Consider the following 24517-nt stretch of genomic DNA (forward strand, 5'->3'; position numbering starts at 1 on the left):
TAGAGCTGCCACCTCAGCACCAGAGATTGATCCCAACCTCGGGTGCTGTTGGTGAGGAGTTTGCATGTTCGCCCTGTGACACCATGGGTTTTCTCCAGCTGCTCAGGTTTCCTCCCACATTCCAAAGGCGTGTGAGTTTCTAGGTTAATTGGTTTCTATAAAATTGTCCCTAGTGCATAGAAGTGGAGGAGAAAATGGGATAACAGAACTCGTGCGAACAGGTGATCGCGGGACGAAGGGCCTGCTTCCACGCCGTGTCTTTCAACTAAAGGGACACAGCGGCAGAACTTGTGTATCTTCAGCACTGAAAGCACCTTCACATGTTATGAATTTCCAGTTGGTTTTGCCTTTCAAATGCATTTTACTTTGATCAATCAACTCCTCTGGTGCAAGCGTAACCTGCCACAGTTTCCTTGTTGCCCCATCTAGGTGTAAATTTGTACCAACCACCTCAACTGTTGTGGAGAGCTTTGCTTCGAAGAGCATTGCAAATTTGGTTTAGGTTTATTACTATCACTTGCACAGAGGTACATTGAAAGGCTTTGTTTTGATGTTATCCAATCCGATCAGATAATACTATATACAAATATAATCAAACCAAACTCAATTGTAGTACACAGAGCAAAGAGGAAGATCGAGTACAGAATACCCACTCTCAGCATTGTAGCATATCAGTTCCAAAGACCAAGTCCAATGTCCACAATGGGGTAAATTGGACAGGACCCTAGCTTATGGTAGGACGTTTAGCAAATAGAAAAACCACGCCGAGCTGCTCCCTTCAATTTTGCTGGTTCACCAGTTTCAGGCTCCGTGTAATTGCCCTTCCCACTCAGTCTACGATCTCCAAACACCAACAGCAAACTCAGCAAAAAAAACAACAACAAAAAACAAAGAAAAACAATATCCAACTATAGAACAACCCGACCATACAAAAGTATGAATGCAGCTCACCAAGTTGTTGTTTACTTACTTGTTGGCCACACGGACAGCATCATACGCACATCGCAAATCATCGGCCGACATTTTATTTCCATCTTTAGGTAATGCAGACATGTCCACCATAGAAGCCTGCAAGTGGGAAATAGCCCATCAATTACACAACTTGTAGACAACTACTCATTCTCATTCGACAACAGTTCCAGCTGATTTCCCCAAACACAAGGAAATTACGTTTTCTGTAGTTGTTAAACACAGAATGAACACATTATGCCAACATTCTTCTGGACTATCTTAGGCTCTCCCATGTTCTCAGACCACAACCCCAAAGTATCAGTCTAGAATCCAGCTGGGTGGACAAGGATAGTGCTTTCAAATATGCAGTCCGCAGTCTTCTGTGGCAAAGAATTTCACAGTTTCACCACCCTCTGACTAAAGAAATTAGGCTATGACCTCTAGTCCTAGACCCTCCCATTAGTGGAATCATCCTCTCCACATCCACTCTATCCAAGCCTTTCACTATTTTGTATGTTTCAATGAGGTTCCCCCGTCATTCTTCTAAACTACAGCGAGTACAGGCCCAGTGCTGACAAACGCTCATCATCGTTAACCTACGGGGTCGGGGTAATGATGTAGGGCGGTTTGTGTAATGGACTGGGCCGTGTTCACAACTCCCTGCATTTTCCCCTCTTCCCAGCGTTGGGCAGAGGAGTTGCCATGCATAGCCGTGATGCATCTCAGTAGGATGCTCTCGACAATGCTTCTGTAGAAATTGCAAAGAGTCATTGGAGGCATGTTGAATCTCCTCAGCTAAGATTCTAACACTCCAATGGATACAAAGGTGTCATGCTCTGGACCCACTGTTTCTACACTTATCACTGTTATCATCTTTGTACCACTGCTAGCTAGCAGGCTTATGTTAGCAGAGCAACTAATGCAATAAGGCCAGTGGTGAACAGGTTAACATCCATATAAATAGTCTTTCCCTTTGTGATTTTACAAGCTGTCAATGTTTGCAGTTTGCATGTTGTATTAATCCCTATTCAAGCATACCGTCAGGAAACCTTGACAATTTCCAAGGTTTATAGGTTACAAACAAAGCACAATTAACTCAGAAGTTTGCCCAAGGTAGCATAAATACGCCACAATCCTCAGAGTCATACAGCACAAATAGGCTCTTCAGCTCAACTCATCCATGCCCAACAAGCTGCCCCCATCCAAGCTAGTCCCTTTGCCCACATTTGGCCCATATCCTTCTGAACCTTTCCTCTCCATGTACCCATCAAATGCCTATTAAATATTGTTGTACCCATCTTAACTACCTCCTCTGGTTCCATATATGCACCACTCTGTGGTGGAAAAAGTTGTCCGTCAGGATCCTATTAAATGTTTCCTCTCTCACCTCAATGCCCAGTTCCAATGTTGTTCATCTCATCAGTATTCAGGAATTGTCAGAGCCTCTTCCTCAAAAAAAAAAGGGATGAGTCAGACTCTCAAATATTCTCTGTAGGGTAAATAATGAAATTCTTCCCGATGGCAAAGCTGGATTTGAAGTTTAGTTGCAGAGAAAGTTACTTTGTATAGAATCTAAACTTTGCTGGCAAGGTCAGCATTCACTACCACCCACGCAGGCCCTTAGACTAGAATGTCAGAGGCATGAGTAACAAGTTTGCAGATGACACTAAAATAGGTTTTACCATAGACTGAAGAGAACTATCAAAAATTACAACAGGATCTTGATCGGTTGGGCAAATAAGGTGAGGATTGGCTAATGGAGTCAAGTGTGAGGTATTGGGAAGTCAAACCAGGGCAACACCTTCACAGCGAATGCAGGGCTCTGGGGAGTGTTGTAGACTAGGGGGATCTAGAAGTATAGGTCTCAAGTAGACAGGGTGGTTAAAAAAGGCTGTTGGTACATTGGCCTTCATCAGTCTGGGTAAATGAGTACAGAAGTTATGTTACAGATGTACATAAATTAATTAATATACAAGTGGCCACATTTAGAGGATTGTGTTCAGTTTAATCACCTGCTGGAGGAAGGATGCCGTTGCCTAAGAATTTGCCTCCATCACAGTGAGGATGTGCTTGGTGAACTCACTGTGGTGGATGTTTAATTTGTGTTTATTGTATGTTTTGTTTTTATTGGTTCTGTGTATGACTGCAGGCAACATAATTTCGTTCAGACCGAAAGGTCTGAATGACAATAAAGGAATCTAAAATGGAAAGAGTGCAGAGAAGATTTACAAGGATGGTGCCAGGACTTGAGGGACTAAAAGGGAGCGAGTGGACAAGCTAGGACTTTATTCCGTATCTGGCTGCACATATTTTACATTCCCCCATTCCCTACACATCGATATATCAATCCAAAGTCACACAAATGCCACTATCGTGTCGACTTCAATCACCATCCCCAGGCACCATTCCAGGCACTCACCACCCAAAATGTTGCCCCACACATCTCCTTTAAACTTTGCCCCTCTTTCCTTAAAGCCATGCCCTCTAGAATTTGATTGACCGCTACAAGATCATCCCTCCACCTCTACTAAATTATGAGAACCTTCTACCATCACCCTCTACTTCCTTGAAACCAATTTCCAATCCAGTCAGCTGGACCTCTCTTGGTCCCATGCGATCTAACCTTCCAGAGCAGCCTACCATGTGGAACATTATCAAATCCATAGGGACAATGTGTACAGCTCTGCCTTTGTCAGCCTTTTGATTAAATTTTCAAAGAATTCAGACTCGTGAGACATGATCTCCCATTTACAAAACCTTGCTGACAATCCCTAATCTGCTCCTGCCTATTGAAATGCAATCTTATCCCTCCAAATACTCTACAGTGCCTTGCCCACCACAGATGTTAGGCTCGCTGGTCAATAGTTTCCAGGCTCTTCCTTGCAGCCTTAAATAGAGGCACAACATTGGTCACCCTCCAGCCTTCCAACACCTCCCCCATATCTAATGATGATTCATATATTTCAGCCAGGGCACCAGCAATTTATTCTCCACCTTTCTACAGTGTGCTTGGATATATCTGATAAGGCCCGGGAGATTTGTCTACCTTCATGCGCCCTAGGGCATTCAGCACTTCCTCGACCAGAATACTGACCGCCCTCAAGACACTTCCAAGAGACTATCCCAAGTTTACCCAGTCTTTATCCGCAGTAACAACAGGAGAAATATGCATTGAGGACCTTGCCCATCTCCTGTAACTCTACACAATGACCACATTTGTTTCTGAGCGATGGCTATTCTCTCTAGTTACCCTCTTTTCCTTAATGCATTTATAAAATCTGGATTTTCTGTAATATTATCTCCCAGAGCCACCTCCTGCCCCATTGACTTCCTTCTGAAGTATGCCATTCTTAATATACAAACGCAACTGCAGAAGATAAAGTAAATCACAAGGCATCCTCAAAAGATGAATTACTAATTGGGTAGAGCCCTTTACCTTATTTTTCATTGCCTCGATCTTCTTCTCTGCTGTAAGGAGTTGAGATTTAAACCAAATCTGTTGCTCTTTAAGAATTTCCACTTCTTCAGTGGCTGCTTCAAGCTGGTTCAGTAAATGACAGCTGGCACTGTTTTGTTCACTGGAGCCATTTGCAGAATTGCTGACATTTCTTTGCTGGTTGAGCTCTTCCTTTAGTATCTTGTTCCCATTTTCAGGCTCTTGATACTAGCAAAAATAATAAGACATCAGGGTTAGAGGATATTTACTCTACACTAAAGATTTAAAACCAGAAGGTTTGTTAGTTTATTTCAACAAATTGTCAGTTGTCAAGGGGATTCTACTTAGGCCTTCATTGGTAAGCGGAGGTACATTTTAAAACAGTGGCAGGTTATATACATTGATTCATCCCCTCCAGAAGGCATTTGAAAGTGGTGCACAAGCCTAGGGCATGCAGTAATGGTCGAGGATTGTGCCATGGACTAAAGATTCAAATACACCAGAACAGCACAGGAACAGGCCCTTCAGCCCACAATGTCTGTTCTGAACATGATGCTACATTAAACTAATCTTTGCTGCACAAGATTCATATCCCTCCATTACCTGCACATGTGCTTATCTAAAAGCCTCAAACATCACAACCTTATCTGCTTCTTCCACCACCACTGGCAGCATATTCCAGGTGGGCCAAAGGGCCAGTTTCCACACTATCTCCAAACTAAATAATTTCTATTAATCAAAGCACGCTATGGGAAATAACATTTATTTTTGTTTAGGTCAAAAAAGGGTTTCGACCCAAAACGTTGCCTATTTCCTTCGCTCCATAGATGCTGCCTCCCCCGCTGAGTTTCTCCAGCATTTTTGTCTACCCAACATTTATTATTCTTGCCTTGAATTAATTTGATTCACGAGTTTTTAAAAAAGCACATTAGTACAGAATGCAAAATTTCAGCAATAAAATACAGAAATTATGGTGCAAAGAGAATTACAGTCCCTGTACAAAGAGAGGCTGAATGAGAGTGGCCAAGTTTTCTGCTCTTCTCTCGAAATGGCAGGACTAAAAATAAACTCATGGTCACTGGGAACGTGCTGCTGTGCCAGATGTTTCTTAGATGAACATAACCCCACTTCCAGATGTCAAAATGCTGAGACCGCTTTGAGGCACTGGATTCAGAACACATGGAACCAGAGGACAGACAATCCACTGATGTTAGCACTGGAAGACAAGATCAATTTCTGTGGACGCAAACACTGCCCAACAGACATTGGTGCACCACAAAGAACTATATTCTGCACACCTTTGTTCTGTCGACCAAGTTCGGATTGATTGTATCCATGTGTAGTACTGTCTAACTTAATTGGATAACATGCAAAAACAAAATACTGTCGACACATTGAATTGCAGGTGCTGGTTTACAAAAAAAAAGGACACAAAGTGCTGGAGTAACTCAGCGGGTCAGGCAGCATCTCTGGAGAACATGGTGGGTGATAGTTTGGGTCAGGACCTTTCTTCAGACTGTTAAGTGCTCAGTCTCAAGAAAGGTCCAGAACCAAAACATCACCTATCCATGTTCTCCAGAGATTATGCCTGACCTGTTGAGGTACTCCAGCACCTATCCATAAAACCCCCCAACAATCTCTCAGCAATACTAATCTTGTTTTCATTCATCAATAAAATACAAAGTGCTGGAGGAATCCAATGGGTCAGGCAGCATCTGCGGAGGCGATGGACAGACGATATTTCCATTTGGGACCCCTCTTCAGACCCTTGCCCAGTTCTGTCAAAGGTCTTGGACCAGAAATGTCAATGCTTCTTCTCTTTCCGCAGATGCTGTCTGACCTACCGAGTGTTTCCAACATCTTCTATTTTTATTCCTGCTAGGACACGCCACTTGCTAATCACATCCCAGAGATCGGGGGACAAACATCTAGCACTATGGTGGTGAACTTTGATGACTGGTGGGCTTTTGAGATGGCAGCGGAGACAGTCCTCAATGTTCAACAGATAGCAAAGGACTTCCCATTGCTTTGCTGGCTGTCAAAGCAGCCAGTCTTCTAAATATCTATAAATATCTAGCATTCAGAAACACGTGAACGATTTGCAAACTTTTAAATTAGAACATAAAATCAGCTAAACAGATAGAAAATCCCACACCGTTGCAAGTCAAAATGCAATTAAACATTCCGATTTACCACCCCAAAAAATGTAACTTTCCTGAACAACTGTTTAGGTTGACCAAATTTGCCTCCTTTCCGTGAAGGGAGTCACTTTACAGTCCCTCACATGAAGCAGTGTTGGACACTGCCCAGTCCATCACATGTAGTGACATCCCCACCATCAAAATGATCAATAGGAGGCGCTGCGTCAAAAAGACAGCGACCCACAACACCCTGGCCACACTCTCATATCACTCCTACCATTCAGAAGGTGATACACAAGCTTGAAAATAGTGACCACCAGCTTCAAGAACAGCTCCCCAACAACCACCAGGCCCTTAAACACTACAAAATACTAACTCAACTATAAACTATCTTTGATGCACCAAGGACTTGAGTTCATTTTGCACTAGTATTGGGGTCATTGATTTACTTACTCAACATTACTTATGTGTATTGTTTTTACAGGCCAGTTATGTTGCTGCAGATAAGAGTTTTGGTCCATCATCAGTCCATTGACAATTAAACTCTTGATTAATTAAACCAACGGAATTTTACATCCTTTGCCAGGACTAACGCAATGCACAGAAATGGCTTCAGAATATTTCCAGTCCGCAGACAAAAACTGAAGTAAAATTACCTTCATAAAGGACATCTCATCCTTCAGGTTGTCGTATCTCTGCTCGAGACGGGAGAATTCTTTCATCAGACTCTGGTAGTGAAAGCGCTCCTGCTCAGCCTCAGCCTGCAATTGGCGACTCTTTGACGCCACCTTGAGGGCAACTTGTTCTTTGATGCACAAAACAAAAAAAGTGTTCATTCTCAGAAAAGTACAGCACATGGAATAGGCCCTTCAGCCCACAATGTCCATGCGGAACATGATGCAAAGTCAAAACAATCTCCTGTGCTGTAGGGCTCTGTGTTCTATGTTTATATTTAGTATGGAGGGGATGCGTTCAACAGAAGTTCACCCAACCTTGAATGCAACCACCACCAGACTCAGGAACAGCTTCTCCCGTTATCAGGCTTCTGAATGATTATTCCATAAAGTAGGGTACCATCATATTTACTTTCACCCCATTGTGGACATTGGCCTTGGTCTATGGAACTGATGCACGACAAAGCTAAGAAATATATTCTGCACTGTATCTTCCTCCTTGCTCAACCTATTGTACTCGAGTTTGACTTGATTGTATCTACGCATCGTATATCTGATCTGTTTGGATACCAGGCAAAACAAAGCTCGTCACTGTACCTCGGTACACGTGACAAAAATGAACCTAAACCAGTATTCTGGCAGGCGAGGAGAGACCAGTAGCAGTCATCAGGCACGTGCATAGAATTCTGATGAAAGAACTGGCAATTTATCTTAAACACAGATACTGCCCGACCTGCTGATAGTTTCCAGCATTTTTAGTTTAGTTTTCCCACATCTGCAGTCATTTGTGTTTTGTAAAGGGATCTGAGTTTATCTTTTGATTGACTATTCCACTACTAGGGCCATACAGACATTAAGAGTGGCACAGTGATGCAGCTGTAAACTTGCTGCCCTCACAACAGACACCAGGGCTCGATCCTGATTATGGGTGCTGTCTATATGCAGTTTGTACATTCTCCCTTTGACACTGTTTTCTCTGGGTGCTCCAGTTTCCTCGCACTCAAAAGACATACAGGTTTGTAGGCCAATTGGCTTTGGCAAATTGTCCTTAGTGCGAGTAAGATAGTGTTAGTGTGCGGGGATCGCTGGTCAGCGCAGACTGGGCCCCGAAGGGCCTGCTTCCACACTGTATCTCTAAACTAAATAAAGGTGCAGACTAAATGCTGGTTAAAATGTACATTATTGTACACAAAGATTAAACTTCAACTAACTGACAATTTCCAGTTTTACACTTAATAAGCCACTGTTTGGTGATGACTGTAGTACTATTTGATGATTATGCAAAGTTAGCATCAGAATACATAACTTTTACAAACAGATCACAATGAAGTATGAAGGAAAAAAACAAAAAAAAACTTGCTTTGACAAAAATACCTTCAATGATCTTTGTCTGCTCCAGAACTAGTTTATTAAAAGTTTCTTTTTCATCATTTAACTGACCATTTTCCTTTTCAAGAACAGCAAGGTGCTGGAAAAAAAAAAATGTCATACCACAACTGAAGGAAACATAAAACATAAAATAAAATTTGATAAATAATAATTCCAGAATAATTTGGATTGACATAACCCTACAATGGAGGTTATAGCAAATTCCAAGATATTGACCCAGCAAGGATAAAAATAGTGATACGTTTCGAAGTCAGCAGGTGTGTAACATGGAAGGTACGGTGACGGTTCCAGGTGTCCACTGATCTATCACCTGGGAAGGACAATGACGCTTTCAAACTAACTCTGCTCGTCTGCTGCTAGTCACACAATTATGATAAAGTGATTCAACGACTCGGACTATCTTTGATCGGACATCACTGGCTTTATCTTGTGTCTGTACACTGTGGACGGCGGAATTGCAATCATGTATCGTCTTTCTGCTGACTGGTTAGCACAAAAGCTTTTTGCTGCACCTCTGTGCATGTGACAATAAACTAAACTATTTTATAATAGACTAATTTTATTAGTCACCGACAGTGAACATGGATGGTAATGGATAAAATGTCCAAGCTATTCGCTTCTGCCTGAAATGTCGGAGCTCGATTCATCCAGGGTATTTCTTCGTATGCTCAGTTGTGCCTTAGTCTTGCTAAACTATTTCCGAACAGTGAATGATGGTGTGGAAATGGAGTCACATGTAGAACAGATAAAAGGTGATCACTACCATTTACAATGGATGTTGTAGCACTCAGTAGATTTTTGTGATATTCAAATATATATTTTTTGCAATATTCAAATTTTTTTTTTTTAACTTTTCTTTTTTAACCCTGGTAGCTTGTGCTTTTAAACAGGTGAAATTGCACACAATACTTCAGATACAACCTAACGAGAATCCTATAAAGCTACAATACGACTTCCTAACTCTTACACTCAATGTCCTGACTGATGAAGGCAAGCTTACCACATGCCCTCTTTACCACTCGTTCCTATTGTGTTGCTACTTTTAAAAATGGCCAAATTAATCCACAGACAGTCATTACCACAGTGCCCAGAATAGCATTAAAGCAAACCTCATTCCATTGTAAATCTTGACTTGATCACAATATTTCTTGAACTTATAATCATGCAATATTGATGGCAGCTTTGACCAAATTTTGGCATAACCATAAAAAAGATCTCTAACCTGAAAAGTTATCAGTTTCCCCATCCACAGGTGCTGCCTGACCTACCGAATGGTTCCCAGCATTTTAATTTAATTTAAATATTACATTGTTTCCTCATTGAAATCATTAGTGTATTTTAACAGATAGGTCCCAATCACAAATCCCTCCCGTGCCCCACTAAAACTATCTGCACCCCAAAATGTCCCAGTTATTCCTACTTTGATCCATGTCAGACTTTCAATTCATGCCCAATACCCAGTCCTACAAGCTTTACATTTTACACACTAATCACTTGTGGGATTACCAAATCCAAATTCACCACTTTGTGCCATCTATTCTGCCAGTTACACCCTCAAAAACTATTATGCTTAATCAAAACAGGATTTCCCTGTCATATACAGTGGCTTGCAAAAGTATTCATACCCCTTGAACTTTTCCACATTTTGTCACGTTGCAACCACAAACATAAATGTATTTTATTGGGATTTTATGTGATAGACCAACACAAAGTGGCGCATAATTGTGAAGTGGAAGGAAAATGATACATGGTTTTCAAATTTTTTTACAAATAAAAAATTGAAAAGTGTGGCATGCAAAAGTACTCAGCCCCCTTAACTCTGATACCCCTAAATAAAATCCAGTGCAACCAATTGCCTTCAGAAGTCACCTAATTAGTAATTAGAGTCCACTTGTGTGTAATCTAATCTCAGTATAAATACAGCTGTTCTGTGAAGGCCTCAGAGGTTTGTTAGAGAACATTAGTGAACAAACAGCATCATGAAGCCCAAGGAACACACCAGACAGGTCAGGGATAAAGTTGTGGAGAAGTTTAAAGCAGGGTTAGGTTATAAAAAAATATCCCAAGCTTTGAACATCTCACGGAGCACTGTTCAATCCATCATCCAAAAATGGAAAGAGTATGGCACAACTGCAAACCTACCAAGACGTGGCCGTCCACCTAAGCTGACAGGCCGGGCAAGGAGAGCATTGATCAGAGAAGCAGCCAAGACGCCCATGGTAACTCTGAAAGAGCTGCAGAGATCCACAGCTCAGGTGGGAGAATCTGTCCACAGGACAACTATTAGTCGTGCACAAATCGGGCCTTTATGGAAGAGTGGCAAGAAGAAAGCCATTGTTGAAAAAAAGCCATAAGAAGTTCCGTTTGCAGTTTGCCACAAGCCATGTGGGGGACACAGCAAACATGTGGAGGAAGGTGCTCTGGTCAGATGAGACCAAAATTGAAGTTTTTGGCCTAAATGCAAAACGCTATGTGTGGCGGAAAACTAACACTGCACATCACCCTGAACACACCATCCCTACTGTGAAACATGGTGGTGGCAGCATCATGCTGTGGGAATGCTTTTCTTCAGCAGGGACAGGGAAGATGGTCAGAGTTGATGGGAAGATGGATGGAGCCAAATACAGGGCAATCTTGGAAGAAAACCTGTTAGAGTCTGCAAAAGACTTGAGACTGGGGCGGAGGTTCACCTTCCAGCAGGACAACGACCCTAAACATACAGCCAGAGCTACAATGGAATGGTCTAGAACAAAGCATATTCATGTGTTAGAATGGCCCAGTCAAAGTCCAGACCTAAATCCAATTGAGAATCTCTGGCAAGACTTGAAAATTGCTGTTCACAGGCGCTCTCCATCCAATCTGACTGAGCTTGAGCTATTTTGCAAAGAAGAATGGGCAAAAATGTCAGTCTCTAGATGTGCAAAGCTGGTAGAGACATACCCCAAAAGACTTGCAGCTGTAATTGCAGCGAAAGGTGGTTCTACAAAGTATTGACTCAAGGGGGCTGAATACTTTTGCACGCCACACTTTTCAGTTTTTTATTTGTAAAAAAATTTGAAAACCATGTATCATTTTCCTTCCACTTCACAATTATGCACCACTTTGTGTTGGTCTATCACATAAAATCCCAATAAAATACATTTACGTTTGTGGTTGTAACGTGACAAAATGTGGAAAAGTTCAAGGGATATGAATACTTTTGCAAGCCACTGTATCCTTGTTGAATTTACCTAAACTTGTTAATATTTTCTAAGTGCCCCCTAACCACATCCTATATAATTGATACCTGCATTTTCTGGTGTTAAACTGGTTCATTGCTCCCAATTTGCTTTCCCATCTTTAAAGGATTACAAAGCACCCTCCAATCTATAAGAACCATCAACGCAGGCTTACCCGTCTCAATAGATTCAGTTCGTGAGAGGCTTTAATTTCTGTGTCCCTCCTGCCCTGGAGAGCTTGTTGGAGTTCCTCCTGCAGTTTTGCTGTTATCTCCTGCATTATCAGGACTTTGGTCTCTTCCTCTCTGCGGTGAATGTGTTCCATTTCATTCTTAAGACACCGCACCTCATTTTTGTGAGAAGTGGCGAGAGCTGTCATCTGCTCCACCAGCGTTTTGTTCTCCTTAGTCTAAAGTGAGAAATTGCACAAACAAGTTGTCGTTACATTCGCAGACTTCACGTGTGGGGCATCAAAACTGTCATGCACATCTGTCACTTTGATCATTTCATTGGTGATTCAATGGAAATTACTTGCCATTTGATGTTTACACTGTAGAAAGTAAAGTAAAATGAATAAACTGCAAAGACAAGTCAACAACCAATTTAGAATCAAAGGCAAGTTGTGTAAAACCATCACTGTAAGGTTCCATACAGTGCCAGAGTCCAGTGTTTGCATTGATATGGACTGACTTTGTGTTGGAAGCCACTGCAACACAGGACAAACGGTTTGTGGCAGGTGATAGAATATGGAGCAAATTTGAGATTGCGGTCTAGCTTATTTTCTCAATTAATATGACGACATTAATCTTTGTTATCTGCATATTGCATAAAAGATAAACGCAACGTTATGTTGTGTGTGTGTACGGCTGTCCGACACGTCTGACAAATGTTCCCCATATTATTATTGCTATTTCTATAATCAATCATTCCATTCACTAACCCTTATTGGCATTTCATAAAACATAGAAAATTACAGCACAGGAACAGCCCCATTGACCCACTGTGCTGAACATGTCAAGCTAAATTAATCTTATCTGCCTGCCCATAATCCACATCCCTGCATATCAATGAGCCCATCTAAAAGTCACTGAAACATCTCTCCACCACTATCATATCTCCACCACTGCGCATTTCAAGCATCCAAAATCCTCTAAAAACTTGCACAGCTTGTCTCCTTCAAACTTTGTCCCTTTCACCTTATAATAATAATAATAATGGATGGGATTTATATAGCGCCTTTCTAATACTCAAAGCTAAGCTGTAGCTTTAAAATGAAAGAGGCAACATTTTGACTTTTTCACTCTGGGAAAGACCTCATCTATGCCTCTATCAGGACTCCCCTCAGCCTCAGAAGCTCCTGAGAGAGCAATCGCATCTGCAATTCCTTGTGTCTCCAAGTTTGTCTAACCTCTCCTTTCGCTAATGCCATCTAATCCAGGCAGAATACTGGTAAACCTCTTCTGCACCCTCTCCAAAGCCTCTGTGTTCTTCCTGTAATAGGATGACCAGAACTGCATGCAACACTCCAAACATGGCCGAACCAGACACCTATAAAGCTGCCAACACAGGCTTAAAGCAGATTTCAAACAGGCTGGCTAAAAAAAAAGTTCTGAACCAAGAGCCATCCACATACCTTGCCCCCTACCCCACTCAATAAATGTATGAATGGGTTGACTCCTGTGTGAGACACTTACTTGCATGTTTCTCCCCCTCACCTGATCATTCACTCTACATTGCAGCTGCAAGATCTTGTTCTCCATCCCTTTGTTCAGCTTCCTGTAGTGTTCGACTGACCGAGCTTCCACCTTCAGCTTCTTCAGTAGACGATGTGCCATCATGCGGCGGTAACAACACTGTATGTAGACAACAGCGTGCAGAGTTCTCCCATACCTCAGGGCAGCCAGCCATCCTCGTACGTATTTCTGCAAGACAATAGCCTTCTGCTCCTGGACCATCTAATTGAAAATATGTTCACCTTTAATTGCAAAGCGGGTTATGATCCATCCCAAACACATACTTGTACACCTTCCCATCCCTCATCAACATGCTGGTATTATGGTCATTGATTTGATACGCAAGGCAATACCAAACAAGTTTAAGACATCAACAAACAGCTTTGCATTTATATAGCACCAGTCATTCCCCCAGGCTGTCATAGAACAGTACAGCCCAGGAACAGGCCCTTTGGCCCACAACGTTCATGTCGATCATGAAGCCAAGTTAAACTCATCTCCTCTGTCTGCACGTGATCCATATCCCTCCATTTCCTGCATATCCATGTGCCTATCTAAAAGCCGCTTGAATGCCATTATCTTATCGGTCTCCACCACCACCCCTGGCAGCACATTCCAGGGTAAACATCACAAGTCTCTCCCAAGAAGAGTCCCGCCCCAAAGCGTTACCCATCCATGTTCTGCAGGGATGGGACCCAATCTGCTGAGTTACACCAAAACATTTTTAATTGAAGTGCATTGAAGATATACCACTGAAAACCTGCCTTGCGATACATTCGCCTTGCAGCCATGCCTTTAGCCCAAGCTTGAATTGTAATGGCTGAGTTACGAGTGAGTACATAGAGTCTCCGCACTGGCAACATCCGGTAGTGCTTCTGGATGGTCACAGCAGCCCTCGTTTGCCTGGAACGCTCCACAAATCTAAACAAAAGTAAAATGATGTGTGCTTTTCATCATGAGTATATGGTGCGTAACCACCTTCCCAGGCACAAGTTTCCCCATACATTGGCATGCCGCCCCTTCTCCCCTTCCCAGTCACTAGGATTTTGGCTCCCATACTCTCATACACGCCCCCTCATCTGGTCTCAAACTACCACCCCCTCATGCTCCCACCCACTAGCTCCCCATGCACTGCTTTCTCCCCCCACACCTCACCATGACCCTAGTCCCTATACACCATCCCCACAGCTCACTGGGTTCAGTACTTCTGCCAACATCCTCTCTCCTCCCCACCCCACCCCCCTGGTTCCCAGACCTCCCCTCCCCTGGGCCCTGGTCCCTATACTCATTCCCCAATCCTTCTGCTCACTGGAGCCCCTCATCCAACAAACCAGAACCATTTACCCACACATTCCCTTTAAATTCATCGAAATAATATTTTCCCATGTAATATCTGATTTTTTTTTTTAATTTGTTGGGAATATTAATCAATATCGTATAGTCTGGAAAACCTGCTGATCAGGCACTAAAGCTCCAAGTGGGCCAGATATTGGAGCTCTAATCCATTGAACCATTAATATGGAATGCATCGCGAGACCAAACATAGACTGGGCGATCGTTTCGCTGAACTCCTTTGCTCAGGCCTCCTGAACCTATCCGATTTCCTGGTTGCTAAGCACTTTAATTCTCTTTCCCATTCCTACACAGACCTTTCTCTCCTAGGTCTCCTCCATTGTCAGAGTGAGGCTAAACACAAATTGGAGGAACAGCATCTCATATTTAGTTTGGGCAGCTTACAGCCCCAGTGGTATGTGTATCGATTTCTCTACCTTCAAGTAACCCCGACATTCCCTCTCTCAAACCCTCCCCCACCCAAGTCACACCAGCTTCTCGTTTTCACCCAACAAACCGCGAACAATGGCTTGTTTCCTTTATCATCGTAACTTTTTTTGCATATCTTTTATTCATTGTTCTTTATCTCACTACATCATCATCTATCTACATCTCTCGTTTCCCATATCCCAACCCAGTCTGAAGGGTCTCGACATGAAACGTCACCCATTCCTTCTCTCCGGAGAAGCTGCCTGTCCCACTGAGTTACTCCAGCTTTATTGGAATGGAAGATTTCTTGTCCTGCACAATAAACATTACCACGGGTTAACACAGAATCACACTCACTGTTTAGCGAGAAACCGCCTTGTGTACTTCTGCATGACTATAATGGCTTTGTACGTCTGCAGATATCTTTTTCTTTGAAACCAGCCTCTCATGATCTTCTGCACCGTTATGCAGGCAGCTCGCAACTGGCTTACTCGTAGCCTCTCCAGGTAGGCCACTTGTCCGGCACCAAAGAAGATCTTACTCTTTCCAAATTGGTACTTATTTACATCCTGCAGATGACAAAGTTCTCTTGAGAAGCCATTATCAGAACATTTTGTGTTTGGATAACGTCACAAAGTTTCCCATTTCCGTTTATTTTTGCACACTCAACTCCAACACAAATGGTATCAATAAATAATAACAGTACCCTTGCCTCTCTACATACAAGAGAGAAGTGGTCCACATGTTTATTGGGATATTATTGGGACCTGTAATTAGGTTGCAGTGCAACATTACATACTTGCAGTTTTAAGGTGATTCACTTTGTGGATTACCTAAACATTGAACTGGTTGCATCTGAACTCATTGGAGTGTAGAAGAAAGAAGCAATTATTATTGAAACCAGAGCCCCCAGGAACTAAAAAGCATTAGTGCTTTTGTGATGTTGCGCCCCCCCCCCCCCCCCCCCCCCAAGGAATGTATGAATGGGTGTACAATAAAATATAAGGGATTGGTCTAACCATACTATGGACAGATGAGACTAGGTCACCCTATGAAAGGCAGCAGGCTCGCGATTTGACTCAGTTTAAGTTCAGTGGCCTTTAGTTTGTACTGCCTCAGGGGAGGCAGCTTGATTTACCCCAGTACTGAAGAGCACAGGCCCAACTTACAATTTCTATGAGACCACCCAAATGCAGCCCAAGTTCCAAACTACCTAGTCAGTCGTCCATTTTGTAACCTGCCACGTGACAGAACGTTATTTATTCGATTACCTTGATTAGATTTCCTAGCACATTCTTACAGGTCTGTATCTTGTCATCATGCACGTCACTTTTTCTTGTCAAAACTCTGTAGCGATTAAAAAAGTCTGTGTAGGTCCATCTGGTGAAAAATACAAATAAATAAAATGCAGCATTAGCGAACCTCATAGGAACAGCACAGTAGCTCAGCTGCAAAGGAATTTAGTGGAACGGTTCCTGCAAGTAAACCACCACATGACCCAATATCACCTCCTACTTCCATTCAGCACAGAAACAGGCCTTTCAGTCAAGCTCGTCTATGCCAACCATCTAAGCTCATCTTATTTGCCCTACCTTGACACAACTCCCTTCAAATCTTTCCTATCCATGTACTTGTTCAAAGGTCTTTTAAGTGCCCTTGTTGTACCCATCTTGAACTACTACTTCCTCTGGCAATTCATTCCATACTCCCATCACCCTCTGAAAATAAAAGTCCTTCGGGATCCTATTAAATCATAGCCCTCTCACCTTAAACCCATGCCATCAAATTCTTGAAGCACTCCCCTGGGAGAAAGACGTGTATTTAGTCGAACTATGCCCCTCGTGATGTTATGCAGCTGTACAATATCACCCTTCAGCTTCGTGTGCTCCAAGAAATAAAGTCCTAGCTTGCCCAACCTCTCCCTATAGCTCAGGCCCTCAAGTCCTGGCAACATCCTCATGAATCTTCTCTGCTATTTCCTGCTTGGTGGCAACATTCCTCTCGCAGGGCGACAAACTAAACGTTCTACCCCAAGTGCAGCCTCACCAACATTTGTTTGCAAGATAACATTCTGTTCTAACATTTTTATTGGATTTAGTCTTCTCTCCGCCTCCAACTGAAGTTATTCGTGTAGAAACATGTCCTCAGCACCAAGAAATAGCTCTGCCACATCTGTATATGCAGTATTAGAAATACCTACTTATAAAGAACATTCACAATTAGACAGAGGAGGTTACAGCACTGGATCCATATTGTGCAGAGGAAGCCAATCTATCATTTGTCAACTTGCAATTTATAAAGTTAAATAGAAGGCTGTGCAGTAAATTCTTGCCATGGCAGAGCTAGTGTCACAGCAGAGACCGGGTTCCATCCTGACCTTGGGTGCTATCTGTGTAGAGTTTGCACGTACTCCCAAATCCCAAAGGCCTGTGGGTATTTTGGTTAATTGGCCTCTAAATTGCCTCAAGAGCGTGGGCAGTGAATGAAAAGGTGGGATAACAGAACTAGTCTTCTAAAGCTGTAGGAAAACTTGTTCTATTTGATCTTTTTTGATTGTGCACACCGGGTTGATTGCATTTGTCGAAACAAGGAAGACCATGTGAAGGTTGAAATCTCCCATCCCAACAGAACTAGTGTGATGGGGCTATCAAAGATCAGTGTCGACTCTGTGACCCAAAGAGCCAGTCTCCATGTTATATCTGTAAACTAGCCCTAAACTAAACCAAGTTACTTTACTAAAACAAATAAGTGGACAGAACTCTGACAATTATGGTTTGTAATTTCCATGCAGGCAACAATTTCACTTTGTTCAATTTATTTTGATTAATGGGAACAACTTTTAGATTTCTATTTTCAAACCATCTCTACCATAGTACGTGCAAGGGCCTCATTACTTAGACAGCATATTCTGTATGGTTTCTCTAACAGATGTAAATTAACTATTAGAACTTGAAGAAGGGTTTCGGCCCGAAACGTCGCCTATTTCCTTCGCTCCATAGATGCTGCTGCACCCGCTGAGTTTCCCCAGCAATTGTGTGTACCACCCTATTAGAAATTACATGTGGTTTTACTATTCTTTTGTAGAAATAAATGTTTCAAGATGCAAATCAGAGTCCTTATGGCAGGGAAATAGGCCCTTCAGCCCAACCTGTCCATGCCGACCAAGATGCCCCATCTAAACTAGTCTCAGTTGCCGCATTGGCCCATATCCCTCTGTACTTATCCTATATATTTACCCGACCATGTGTCTTTAAAATGCTGTTATGGAGTCAAAGGACAATGAGATATTGCTATCCGAGACAGGTTGCAGGGTACATGCTTGAGGGTACATGATAAAACAGAGGAAATAAAAGCGTTCATGCACTCAGTGAATCAAATATTTGAAACAACTTTCCAGAGCATTTTGAAAGGTCAGACACTCTAACCTTGGAGGAGAATACAGACCTTGAGGGGTATCCAGCGGCACTGAGGCGAACTGTCTCAAGGACACCACAGGCCCTCAATTGTTGCACCATTCTCCTCGGATTAAACCTGGAGCATTTTGCAACAGAGATGAATAGCCATTAATTACACATAGAGACCAGGATTTGGGCATCATTAAAATGCGAAAGGCATTTGTTGTACAGCTTTTAAAGTTTTATTTTGCAGCCATTTTCAAACCTCAAGACTCAATTTGGAACATGACATACTCATTTGTCTCCCACCATGGAGACAGTGGCAGAAGTTCCTTATCTGCTTACAATGGAACCTTGCAAACAGGGCAGCACGGTAGCGCGGCGGTAGAGTTGCTACCATACAGCGCTTGCAGCGCAGGAGACCCGGGTTCGATCCCGACTATGGAGTTTGTACCTTCTCCCCATGACCGCATGGGGTTTACTCCGAGATCTTCGGTTTCCTCCCACACTCCAAAGACAGTTTGTAGGTTAATTGGCTTGGTACAAGTGTAAAATTGTCCCTAGTGGGCGCAGGATAGTGTTAGTGAGCGGGGGACCGATGGTCGGTATGGACTCGGTGGGCTGAAGGGCCTGTTTCCGCACTATCTCTAAACCAAACTAGCTTTGATTTGACAGTGCCGTTCTCTGGGACAGTTATTCAGTTGATTTTGCTCCTCTGCTCGCTCTTCATGGAGGGAGAATAAAATAGTTCAGGTCCTAATATTCCGTCATCCTTCATTTGAAACGTACTACAGGATCTGCTCCCAACTCATCTGTTACCATTGTAACCTCAACAACCACTTGAGATCACCATGTCCACAGGTCATCTCTGGTGCTTAGGCAAGTCTTCACATCCTCTGATGGTCACACCTACCACTAGAACATTGAACACCACAGGAACAGGCCTTCTGTAAATTGTCCCCAGAGTGTAGAGAGTGGATGCAAAAGTGGGATAACATAGAACTAATGTAATGGATGATCGGTGGTCAATGGTGGGCTGAAGGGCCCATTTCCATGCTTCACTCAAAAACCCAAAATATTAACCTGGCTTCTCATGACAGATGTTGCCCGAATGTTCCCAATACTTGCACTTTTGTTAAGTAGATACTGCTGCCTCAGTGTACCAAAAATCTTCAAGATGCTATGTAAATGCAGCCGTGATCCGTGCCATTTTGTATTTACATAGCATGGGGTGGATCATGCTTGATCCAACCTAACAAGACCACTCCACATTTCTTTACTTATACTGTGTGGCTACATTGGGCTGATCAAGTGGAGGTGTGGATTGTGTAAATGTCCTTTAAATGTCCTTTAATGCAGAGTGGGGTGAGAGACAACTTGAATACTCAAATAGTTGGAGTTCACTGAGAGAAGGTTTCTTATGTTTGAGTATTCAAAGAGATCTTGCGAAGGTTCTTGGACGTCACAGAAGCCACCAACATTTAAAAACCAATTCACATTTGCCATTATTTGTACAAATATAGAGTCAAGCATTTACTCAAAATTAATGGATCTATAATGATTTGAAAGACAAAGATGAAACATATCACTTGGAGAAACATGGAACTGCAGATGCTGAACTTCTGAGCAAAACAGTGTTGGAGGAATTCAACAGGACAGGCAGTATCTGTGATAGGAATGGACAGGCAACGTTTCAGGCCGGGACTATTCTTCCGACTGATAGGAGTGAGAGGAAAAAGCTGGAAAAGGGATGGGAGCAGCACAGCCTGGCAAGTGATAGGTGGATAGAGACGAGAGGGGTTTAATTGGCAGTTGGGTGGAATAAATGAAAAAGGATAGAAGTGAAAAGGAGATGAAAGGATTTTGAAATATTTCTCCATGCACGTCTCCTGACATTCAAAACTTTAAAAAATAGAATTTGTCTAAATTTTGTTTTAAACTAAGGAATTGAATATTTTACTCAGCTTTCTAATAGTTATCATGCACCATTTTATAAAATATTACAGAACAATTATATTTAGTGGCATTAAAGCAGCAGAAACAATTTTACTTACAAAAAGGGCTGCTTTGTATCATTCGGCTTCAAACAGCGAACATAATGAGGAGTTGTAGAATTCAAAGTGTCCATTAGTTGTTGGAGTGATGCTCTAAACTGCAGAAAGATGCAGCATTGTTGATGACAAAAAATTTAAATCAAAAATTGGTACTAAACATGACAGACTTACTCTTAATTTAACAGTTTTTACTGTGCAAGAAACAGTGCTAAAGTGCTTCACCTACAAGGATCCTTGTTCAATTGTCGCCTGTCAAACGTCCCAAGAACAACAGAGCTATTGAGCAAACTAAGAGATCCAGGAGTTGACAGAACAGGCAGGCAGAATAGTCAGCATAAGGTACAGAAGCTGTAAAGCACACACTACCAGACTCAAACAGCTTCTTCTGCACCATTATCAGGCTTTTGAACCTACCGTAGAGACCGATTCTCCACTATTGCAGACAATGGGCTTTGTCTATAGAACTGGTGCACTACACTGCTGAGAACTACACTCTGCACTCTATGTTTTCCTTCGTTCTACTTATTGCACTCAAGTTGGCTTGTGCAAATAGATGTGCAACACAGGTAATCCGTTTCCACAGCATGCAAAACAAAGCTTTTCACCATACCTCAGCACATGTGACAATAATAAATCTGAACCCAATTTCAGGTGATTTTTGTTAAGGAAAAAATACAATAACTTTTTTTACAGTAGTAGTGAAGGAGCAGTTCTAACACAAAATCATTAGTTTGCAAGTCATAGAATAAGTAAAGTTACCTGATAGCTCACGGTCTTCTTGTGGTCACTTGTTGCAGGTAACGTTTTCCTTAAAGACCTTAAAGTGATATTGGAGACCCGACCACCACCGACAGGAACAGTGTCCTTGTGGAACAGCTCCACAACCAGCACTGACTTCAAGTCATAAGATGAAGAAAATCAGGCGCTCAGATATTATTTCATAACAGATTGCATAGTTTACAGCATGGAAACAGGCCCTGCGGCCCACTAAGCCCATGTTGACCATCGATCAGCCATTCTCACTAGCTCCATGTTATCCCACTTTATCATCCACACCCTACGCACTAGGGACAACTTAGAGGCCAAATTACTTTTAGGATATGGGAGGAAACCAGAGCATCCGAAAGAAACACACACGGTCACAGAGAGAATGTGCAAACTCCAAGGTTAGACTGTACCCAAGGTTAGAATCGAAACCTGGTCTCTGGCACTGCGAGGCAGCAGCATATTCAGCTGCACCGCTGTACATCTATTTTCCATCTGTGCAACAGCAAAGATTCATCCAAAGTCGCATATTCTCCGATCTCAGAGCTGTGGCAGGAATTACTTCCGCTCGCCACCATGATATTGTTAGAGTCTCATTTCCACTCAACTCAAGATTAAGAAAGGTCTTGACCCGAAACGTCACCCATTCCTTCTCTCCAGAAATGCTGCCTGGCCCGCTGAGTTACTCCAGCTTGGTGTCTATCTTCAAGATTAATAAGGCTTTACTAATGTTGCCTGCATAGAATGTGCACATTGTCCCATGACAGTAGGTCAGGCAGCATCCGCAGATGGAATGGACAAGCAATGCTTTGAATCGGGACCCTTCCCCAGACTGGAGGTTCCAGAAACTGGAGTTCCTTGAGTCTCCATTTGTATCTCATTTCTCTAAAGCCATCGGAGGTCATACGTAGACAGGACAACACAAATGCAACAAATTATTTCCCAATTAAATCCAAATTCAACACATTCTTCCATGCAGAAAAGTTAAAGTGCATTCAGATTGTTATGGTGAAAGAATAAGCCGCTCAGTGTGCAGGGCAAGATGTCACCAGTCACAGCTTGTCACACCTTGTGTTTGAGCGAATGCGTTAAAAACCTGCCTTGATAGCATGCAGAGCAACCTAAATATTCTCATCTCTGGACAAACTCCCAATGGGATCAACATCAGGTACACTGGCAATTTGGGCCGAAGGGACAGTTTCCACACTGACCCAATGACTGAGTCTCACAAAGCGTAACCACAATAAGAACATTTAACCAATTCCATCTTAAAACCACGAGTAATTTCCCCCCCCCCCCATTGCAGTTATTCAAGACATCCCATCCACCTAGTAATTAACTGAGACGAAATGATCCAAACTACAGATGCTAAAAGGAAATTGCTCATCCTTCACAGAACCTGAAGCTTTGACAGTGAAAGAATGAATTACATTCCATTTACAATGCAACCAAAATTACAAGCAATTGTAGTTTGGATTCAGTCGCTGCTTGTAACTAGATCCAGTTAGTAACTGTCAAGGTGAAATGAGAAAATTGGCCATGCAAATCGGAAAAAAAGACAAATTACCTTCAATACAATTTCATTGGGATTGGTGTGGGGAGGAAAGAAAAAGTTTCAGGCTTGAATAATTTCATCCAAATCTACTGATTTATCCACCTCATTCACAAGTTTATTTTGGAAATATTTTATATTTGAAGAATCAGGTTAGGAATATCACAAACAGCATTTACAAATTAGAGAGTTATACAGCAGAGATTTATTTGTTAATAAAACATGGAAGATTTTTTATTAAGCCACAAGAAATCTTAATAGACCATAAGATCATGAGATAGGAGTAGAATTAGGCCATTTGGCCCATCAAGTCTACTCCGCCATTCAATCATGGCTGATCTCTCCTAACCTTATTCTCCTGCCTTCTCCCAATAAGCTCCGACACCTGTACTAATCAGGAATCTATCTATCTCTGCCTTAAATATATCCACAGACGGCCACCACAGCCTTTTGTGGCGAAGAATTCCACAGATTCACCACCCTCGGACTAAAGAAATTCCTCCTCATCTCCTTCCTAAAAGAACGTCCTTTAATTCGGAGGCTACAGGAACAGGTTATTGATTTTGGATGATCAGCCATAATCACATTGAATAGCGATGCTGGATCGAAGGGTCAAATAGCCTACTCCTCTCCATAGATGCTGCCTCACCCGCTGAGTTTCCCCAGCATTTTTGGTCTAAGTACTTAAACCAGTTTGTTAAACAAGAGAGCTTACCTTGCTTGCTTTCAAAATGTTCATCGGTTCTTCGTAAACTGTGTCTCTATTTTTCTCTACAAATCCTTCACACTGATACAATACCTAAAACCAACACAACATTTTAGAGGGAGACAACGACAAGATTAATCTGCTAATCAATTATTTCAAATTTGAATGGTTCCCAAATTTAAAAAAAAAGCTGTTATTTTCATGATTGAAAGTTAAAGGGGGCTTTGTCAGTCAAAAGGTATCTTGCTGTCACACTTTGTCAAACTGAAGATGGATAAAATAAACACCTGACAGCACCTTCTACTTTGAGTGGCAACATGAAGAATTTTCAAAAATAACAACTCCTCAAAACTCAAAACAATGCATTCCAAGCAGTATCCAAATCTGAACTTGACGCTAAAATAACTTATGATATGCTGTACCCTAGAATAGATCGGAAATATCACCTTTTAATTTGTAATGTTAAGCATCATAAGTTCATTACAAAAAATGGAATCAGTCTATAGTATTGAAACAGGCCCTTCAGCCCAACTTGCTCATGCTGACCAATATGCTCCATTTAAGATAGTCTCACTTTTGGCACATTTTCCTCTAAACCTTTTCAGTCCATTTACCTGTTCAAGTGTCCATTATATGTTATTGTACTTGCCTCAATTACTTCCTCTGGCAGCTCATTCCATATACCCACTACCCTCTGTATGAATAAAAATTGCCCCCCCCCCCCCAGCTTCCCTTCTCACCT

The 24517-nt window shown here is 42.2% G+C and overlaps 1 protein-coding gene across 1 annotated transcript in view; it reads right to left on the bottom strand.

The window, feature by feature from the left end:
• Positions 1–24517, bottom strand: part of LOC116989732 (unconventional myosin-Vb-like) — a 74768-nt gene that overhangs the window by 30075 nt on the left and 20176 nt on the right. The window contains exons 12-24 of the mRNA XM_033047327.1: positions 23785–23868; positions 21512–21646; positions 20753–20850; positions 18748–18834; positions 16575–16683; positions 15661–15872; positions 14307–14463; positions 13525–13764; positions 11985–12218; positions 8577–8670; positions 7185–7333; positions 4388–4615; positions 971–1068 (exon numbers count right to left, since the gene is read on the bottom strand). Coding sequence (XP_032903218.1) covers positions 971–1068; positions 4388–4615; positions 7185–7333; positions 8577–8670; positions 11985–12218; positions 13525–13764; positions 14307–14463; positions 15661–15872; positions 16575–16683; positions 18748–18834; positions 20753–20850; positions 21512–21646; positions 23785–23868 — 1925 coding nt within the window. The remainder of the gene's footprint in view (positions 1–970; positions 1069–4387; positions 4616–7184; positions 7334–8576; positions 8671–11984; positions 12219–13524; positions 13765–14306; positions 14464–15660; positions 15873–16574; positions 16684–18747; positions 18835–20752; positions 20851–21511; positions 21647–23784; positions 23869–24517) is intronic.

The sequence above is a fragment of the Amblyraja radiata genome, chromosome 29, assembly GCF_010909765.2.
Source record: "Amblyraja radiata isolate CabotCenter1 chromosome 29, sAmbRad1.1.pri, whole genome shotgun sequence".
In the NCBI taxonomy this organism is placed as follows: domain Eukaryota; kingdom Metazoa; phylum Chordata; class Chondrichthyes; order Rajiformes; family Rajidae; genus Amblyraja; species Amblyraja radiata.